At 36.2% G+C, this 8318-nt stretch overlaps 1 protein-coding gene across 2 annotated transcripts in view; it reads right to left on the bottom strand.

The window, feature by feature from the left end:
• Nucleotides 1–286: 286 nt before the first annotated feature.
• LOC106867255 (EH domain-containing protein 3) overlaps nt 287–8318 on the bottom strand; it is a 94962-nt gene continuing 86930 nt past the window's right edge. For both annotated transcript variants that reach the window (XM_014912067.2, XM_014912068.2), the window contains one exon: nt 287–1673. In XM_014912067.2, the coding sequence (XP_014767553.1) occupies nt 978–1673 (696 nt within the window). In that variant the 3' untranslated portion in view covers nt 287–977. The remainder of the gene's footprint in view (nt 1674–8318) is intronic.

Consider the following 8318-nt stretch of genomic DNA (forward strand, 5'->3'; position numbering starts at 1 on the left):
CCAGAGCAGTTGTCTGTCATAGGATTGGTGCATATTGTTGCATGATTAAAGAAGGTTTCCATTGAGAAAAATTGACTGAAGGGTTTGATGAGGAGAATAGATAAAGCCTGGAGTGTAATTCGTATTTTTTCTCTCTCTCTTAGAGTGTGGGAGAGAGAATGTGTGCAAGCACACACAGAATTGCTCGATCAGGAGGAGTTAAGTGTTTTGATGTAAATGAGTGAAAGTATACAACAAGATCCATCGCACCTCTTAACACAACATAATAATAATAAAAATAATATAGTACTTTTGAAAATATTTTTATAACTTCAATTTTAAACAAATTCTTCAATATATTCCTGATTCAGTGAGCAACCAAACCATAAACAATTGATGATATACCAAATACTATTCTAGAAGAGATCAACCAATAAGTATTCTGTTAGTGTTACATCACAGAAAGACTAGCTGTAATTTAGAAATAATACTGATTTCTTTGATAAGAGAGAAGAAAAAAAAACAGCCACATGTATCTCTCCCCACAACATATTCATACTTGATGAAGATATATGGACACATAAAAACAGTGATAAAAATGAATTTCAATATACAATTTTTAATTTTTTCTCATCCCTTCACAAACGATATACTTAAATTTGTTATAATAAATCCACCCAAAATGGGTTAACAACTTTTGCTCCCACTTTTTGTTCATTATTTATATTTTCTTTCTTTTTAATACTTGGTACTTTGCTTTCTCTCTTACAGTCCTGAGCCAACAAAAATATTTGTTTTCTTATTGGTCTCTCTTTCTCCAACGATTCTTTATTAAGACACTTTAACAACAGTTCAGAATGACATTGTCAACAAACACTCCACCTACACTTTCCCTGGACCTACGGCTCCTCCTCATTAAAGAACCCAGAGAGAGAGACTGGGGATGTGGGGGGGAGAAATAAGGAATAATTGCCCCAGTGTTAGAGCATATAAATTAACTATCGTTTTGATGGTGGAATCAAATGCTCAGGCAAGTCTGCAGGAAGGTCATGACCCTGAAGTTTAATTTTCATTAAATGATTAGCCAAGGCCCATTCATCAGCATCAAGCATACCATCTTTATCAACATCAGCCAGTTTCCAAACTTTACCCAAGACAGAGTTTGGTAACTTGGATTTCACCATTTCTTTCTTGGCGTTGCTACCAGTGATTTTGCCATCAATAGGACTTAGAGTGTCAAATACTTTGTCATAGTCGCAACGCTCATTACTAACAACCCATTCTAACTCCCCACGACCCTCATCAACTCCTTCGCCACAACCAAAACCAAATGGACTTTCACTGTAACCTTCAAATGCTCCCCCTTTGACAGTATTGCCTTCTGAGTTATTCAATTTAGCGAGGGTGTCTTCCAGAGGAATGATTCGCATCAGTTTAGCTATGTCTTCTGCTAACATATTGTCAACAGTTTCCAAAAGCTTTGGTTTCAAAGGATGAAATTTGTTGAAATCATGATGTTGTAGTTGGTCTTGCATTCTCTTGAGGTTTGGGAAGTCTCCAGGAGAAATCTGGTGCTCTCTCTGAATGTGCTCATAAATTGTTGATAGTCGGTTGATAAGTTCTTTCTTTTTAGAATCTTTCCCGAACATAGCTGGCATTTCCTTCTTAAGCTGGCTGATTATATAAGCATGGACCTGTAAGAGAAATATTACACTGTTAGTTCATTTAAATAAATACTTTCTGATTACTCACAAAAATTAGATATTATAAACAAAGGAATATGAATATTACTGCTACTTATGTTAGCTCCAACAAGATGACAGGTAACAGAGAGACTGAACTGTTAGACCCTGGAGTAAAACAATGTACACTAGCTTATTTGTTAATGAAATCTATCATCAAGTATATCTTACTAATTTTTCAGTAAATAAATGCATCTTTCATCAAGAACGATTTGTCAAAGTCCTGTAGCTCAAGTTAGTCCTTTTACATATGATCTACCATCAACAATGTCATTGTGGAGAGTTAGTCAACCCTTATGTCACATCTTGTCATCAACAATGTCATAGACTTGTGTCCACAGTTAGCAGTCATTGAGAAGACTCTTCAAAAATGTCAATATTTTGCATGCAAAATTAGTGTTAGGGTTACAAAAAATTGTGAGCATAAAAAGTTTATAGAACAAAAGCCAATGAGCCTTCAATCTGGTCAAGTCTTTGAACAGTATAGGGGACAGTTTTCATTAACTCCAAATGGCACATCATCTCATGATTAAATGTAAGGCAGTAGTTTTGAGAAACAATCAGTTGTTATTCTTAAGTTGAAGAAACACTGATATAAAATATATATGAAAAAAAAAAAAGAAACCAAGAAGTCAAACTCCATAGCCATTGAAGAACACTCTAGAAAGGGAAAGAGGGGTGACAGTGAATTAATTCTGAATTGTTAAAGTTTAGAGGTTAGTGAGAAGTGGGTTGACAGCTATAAAAAGAGCTGCTCTGTTTTCAGTTAGGAAGAAGTTAGAAATGTGCAAAGATGGAAGCTATGAATAAATCTTAGTGTAGAGTGGAGTCTGCCATTTTGGTACAGCAAAGTCACTGTAGAAATGCCACCCAGAGTTAAATCAAGACAGCAATGATAAGTCATAATCTTTCCCCGTTTCAGCAACTTTAAACTGAATGATTTTTTTTCTTTGCTTTGGATTAACTGAGCAAATTAATTGTGTCAGAAATCAGCATTATAATGAACACATGATCAGCTTAACAGAAAGATAAGACCAATATAGAATAAACTGAAAATCTAACAACGGCACTTTTATATTTCAAACTTTGATAAGGATAACAAAAGAAAACACTGACTACAACAATTGAACTCCATAAACTATGTCAAACTATAAAGGTAAAAAGAATTTATATAGTACTGTGTTTGATTTCATTTTATTTGAGCTAATAAGGTCAGCTTCTATACAGTTACTTAACCTACAAGAAATAGCGGTCAAATCTTCCTGAAATCATACCAATTGTCTTGAAAAGAAAATGGATGCATTGGATAGTCTTAGATACACTATAACCACCTAAAAAAAAATGACAGAAGGTCATGGCTGGAATACTGTTGATCATAGGTCTTCTAAGCCAAATCTGTTAAATTTCACAATTAAAAATTTCAAAATTACTTCATCTAAAATCCAACAAACACCATTTTTAGGTGCAGACATGGCTGTGTGATTAAGAAGCTCACTTAGCAACCAAGTAGTTTTGGGTTCAGTCCCATTGTACAGCACCCTGAGCAAGTGTCTCGTCCCATGCCAGCCTATGCCTTGTGAATTTAGTAGACAGAAACTGTGAGGAAGCTTGTGTGTGTGTGTGTGTGTGTGTGTGTGTGTGTGTGTGTTGTATTTGTTCCCCAACCACTGCTTGACAACTGGTGTTAGTTTGTTTACTTCCCCCACTAGAGTAAGTACTAGTCTTAAGTACTGGGGTTGATTCATTTGAACAAACCTTTCAAGGCAGTGTCCCAGCATGGCCACAGTTCAATGAGTGAAACAAGTAAAAAATAAAACATAAGATCCTAAATATTTTAAATAAAATCTAAGTAGAAGTGTATTGTGTCCTTTAGCAGAGTATATAAAATCACTTAATTGTTTGTCTTGATCTAACAGAACAGGCGCAATCCTCTGATTATGTTTCAATAGTTAGCAGTGAGTAAAGCATTCAATTCTATATTCTATTGCTCGGACAACATGCAAATTATTCAAATGCATATAATCCATCCAATTTATGTTAACAGGAAGAAATGAGTGTAAAACAGCACACATTAATAAAAACATTGCTATTCTATGTTCAGATTAAATTGCTATTAACTGCAACAGCATTCCTAATTAACAACCTCTCTAAATAATTTTCCTCTGCATTCTTTAGTGTTCATTATTTCTAGTTATAAATTAATTTATCTCTACAGTGATATATTAAGTTAGTTTATTTGGCTGACATTTTTCACTTGCAAAGTCTTCATATTTTAAGATACCCAGCCCTTTCATAAGACATACAACTGCAGTTATGAAAAGTCCTTGAAGAAGAGTAAAGTAGTGTAAGTAAATCCAACTTTGCCTTCCATCCTTTCGGGGTTGATAAAATAAAAACCAGTTGAGTACTGGGGTTGATGTAAATTGATTTACCTCCTCTCCCAAACTTGCTGGCCTTGTGTCAAAATTTGAAACCAACATTAATAAAAAGGTAGCAAGCTGAGTGAATCATTAGTAGGCCAGGCAAAATGCTTAGCAGCATTTTGTTCGTCTATGTTCTGAATTCAAATTCTGCTGAGGTCAACTTTATTTTTCATCCTTTCAAGATCCATAGTTTATGAAATGTCATGGCCAAACCAACAGTCATTTTGATAATTACAATTCCTTTGCCAATAACCTGCTGAACTTTCATCATGGGTAACATGAACTGCAGAGCCTCTTTTTGATTTTTCAATGCTTTTTGGCATTTCAATTTTCAAACATTCATGAGAAATCTTGCATACATGTTCTGAACTTGGTTTTGGTATCATTAGAAAGGCAAGGAGTCAAACATTTGTTTGATACTTGTTTCAAGGTCATTTAGTAAAATCTGACACCTGTTACTTTGATCAGAAGAGGGGAGTATAACTTAGGACCACACTTCTGTTTGGTAAATATTTGGGTGTACCTTGAAGGCTCTTTGTTCGTTTGTCTTCTTTCACACTTTCAACACTAACTCAAGAATCATCATTGTTTAACATCCGTTTTCCATGTTGACATGGGTTCAACGATTTGACAGGAGCTATCCAGTGAAAATTTGAAGTTCATGGCTTTTGCAGTTTGAGAATTAAGCTAATTATTCCATGTACATTCTGACAACGAAATGTTATTTTCAAAGAAAATGCTTGTATGTATCTGTAATTTGTAAATATATAGGAGCAGACATGGCTGTGTGGCAAGAAGTTTGCTTCTTAACCACATAGCTTTGAGTTGACAACTGGTGTTGATGTGTTCATATCCCTGTAACTTAGCAGTTCGGCAACAGAAATCAATACAAAAAGTACGAGGTTTAAAAAAAAAAGTACTCGAGTCAATTCATTCGACTAAAATTCTTCAAGGTGATGCCCCAGCATGACCACAATTTAATGACCGAAACAAGTAAATGATTGAAAAAAAGATAAAAGATAATATGCCGATATTGCAAATGCTTCCAATGTATCTATCTATTGATACACACACATCAGTTTAAGACTAGTCCAAAGGCAGCCAGGAACAAGGAAATTGGCAATCCTGAGATAACCTGGTCGACTGCTTCTACTGTGATCAAGGTATCAGCTCCAGAGCACCACCATTCATAGGCATTTCTCTGCCTGACATCAATCACTTTCTCAACATATCTTCTCATGAATCCAATGGTTGTTGCTATAAAATTGTGCAAGCAGGAACAGATTTACAAAGTGTATGAGTGGTGTCCAGTCATTTACATTAAGCAAAGATTTTGCGGTCAGTTCAAAATCAATGCTTCACAGCTTCATTGTGATTGTCATTCACTCTCGCCCACAGACTGCCTCTGCCACATTCGCCTAGATCTCCCAATTAGAGTTATTAGCAGTGTTGCTGCTGGACTCTAGATCTGCTGACTTGGGCTCATCCATCAAAGCTTCACTGTCACTATCAGAGTCAAAGTTCTAAACGACCTCACTGCCCATTTTGTCACCATACAACTCAGAAACCATAGCAACATCATGTGTTGGGATCCATTCATGGTAAAAATATTGCATATTTGCTGAAATTGCAGAGGGGGATTGTAGTACACAGACAGCGAAACAGTGATGTAAACAATCTAAAGGATGCATGCCACATTCAACTGATCTGGGAATCTGTCTTCATCTTTTGTCTGGGCCGCCTTTTCTCCAATCAAGCCAGATCTTTTAGAAAAAAAATATGGCGGTATTCTGTATCTTGTCCTTCGACAGGCCAACACTGTTGTTAGGTCAAAGTTTGCCCCTTGCACATGAAACATCAAATGCTACATGGAGCATTGAAAAAGGTCATTGACTGGACAGTATACTGGCCTTTCCCAGTTCATGGGTTAATGTTCTTATTTCTATCAGAGTCCAGCGAATCACTTAGCTTCCTGTACACTCCTGCTGTAATAAAGCTCTAGTTTTATCCAGACTTGCCAGTAAAACATTTCAGATGCAAACACCATACATTGTTTCAGTTAATCAATCAGCCAGCAATAGCTTTTTATCATAGGCAGCTGTTTTGAATAGTTTCTGCCGTCACCTACACCAACTATCTACTTTTACAGGACTCTAGCAAACATCATTTTAGAGACTTATTATCTAATTCCAACATACTAGAATACATTATCAATAAAGAATTTAAATTATGTAGAGAAAAAAAAACAACAACATAAATAACAAGGTGGTAAGGTATATCCCATCAGGTAGACAGAATTTTCTTTATCATTTATTTTTTATAAATTATATTACAACTATTTCACTTATATGTAGGTGGGACAGCTCTGCAAATTAGAAAAAATACACATGAACTGTTGGAGTGTATCACTCACTGAATGCATTTCTTACCAGTGAAATGAGGGCAAGATTCATGTAGTACCATATTCATGTATACTCACTGCTTTCCCAGATTTCTAAACCTCAATATCAGGGATGCACTCAAATACCACAAGGGTTGACTTGGCCCTTCAAACCTTTTAGGGCTAATAAAATAAGTACCAATTGAGTACTGAGGTCAATGTAAATACTGACCCCTGCCCCTGCCCTCAAATTGGTGGCCTTGTGCCAAAATTGGAAGCCAATATTAGGGGTGTACAGTTCACATGAGAACTAAATTTTAGTCAACTCCACTCCAGTGAAGTGTGCTGCCATATTTGGAATGGCAAGACCAGATGTGAATTAAAAATAGTTAAATCATTATAATAAAGTTACATTTCTCTATAATAGCAATAATATACTGTTTGGTGCAACTCACAACCATGGATACCATGAGATTGTTGCAATCAATCTTCCATACAGAAAGATTGAATGTAATACATTCATCATCACATATATATATATATATATATATGTGTGTGTGTGTGTGAGTGCATATTCATTATTTGAACGTCAACATAAAATGAAATACTTAACTAAGAATGTAAATTTCATTACTCCAAATCCTGCTTTAATGCAAAAATTAAATTGATAACGACAATATAGATGTATTATCCATATTGATTCTTTATGAAAATAAATATTCTTGTTTCTCAAACACTATGGTTATTCTAATGAGCCATTACAGTATACATTTCTATTGAAAGAAAAGCATTCCATAATAAAAGTATTTAAATGGAAGAATTCAATAATGAAAGTGTTTACATTCTGTATAATGTTTTTTTAAAGCTTTCTATACTGAAGATAGAAAGTTAACAATTCCACACGTTTGTCAATAAAGTTAAAATGTTATATTAACCAACAGAGTTCATGAGTCATTTCCAAATTTGCCTTTGGTTTTCATGAAGATGGTTGAACTTTTGTAATGTATTCTAGACAACATCATCATCATCATTTAACGTCTGCTTTCCATGCTGGCATGGGTTGGACGGTTTGACTGGGGACTAGTGAGCCAGATGGCTGCACCAGGCTCCAATCTGATCTGGCAGAGTTTCTACAGCTGGATGCCCTTCCAAACGCCAACCACTTCGAGAGTGTAGTGGGTGCTTTTACGTGCCACCGGCACAAGAGCCAGTCAGGCGGTACTGGCAATGGCCACACTCAAATAGCGCAGATGCCAGTCATGCGGTGCTGTCATAGAATTTGAATCCAAGGACCGAGATCTCTGGCGATATAAGAATCTCAAAAAGACTTGCTCGCCTCAGCAAAACTGATTCTGGAAATGTTAAACTTTGGGTTTTCCACCTGTTACAGTGACTCTCCACCCTCATGCACTATGCCTGTATCTTCCCTCTCCCTTCTCTTCCAACCTTCACCAACTGTATCATCTATCTACTCCTACCGTTTGTCCCCACCCCCCAAATTCTTCAGCATTTCTCTGTCTTCCCAGCTCATGGCTCTTGTCTCATTCAACCTTCAACCTACCCATTTTGGCCAGTCTGCCTTCCCACTCCTCCTTCACCTTCTACAATCTCACAAACTACCCACAAACTTCCATTCAGCTTGTGCCTTGTGGGGCCACCTCGGACACATTGTCATTATCTATGTTTTGCAGCTTCTACTGATTATTTTCTCTTTTTCTCACCCCAACTAGATGTAAGAATCCATGCAGATCCCTCTGCAGGAACACGCAATGCCCCACACTCTCACAGTACTTT

Source organism: Octopus bimaculoides, chromosome 8 (genome assembly GCF_001194135.2).
Source record: "Octopus bimaculoides isolate UCB-OBI-ISO-001 chromosome 8, ASM119413v2, whole genome shotgun sequence".
Lineage (NCBI taxonomy): Eukaryota > Metazoa > Mollusca > Cephalopoda > Octopoda > Octopodidae > Octopus > Octopus bimaculoides.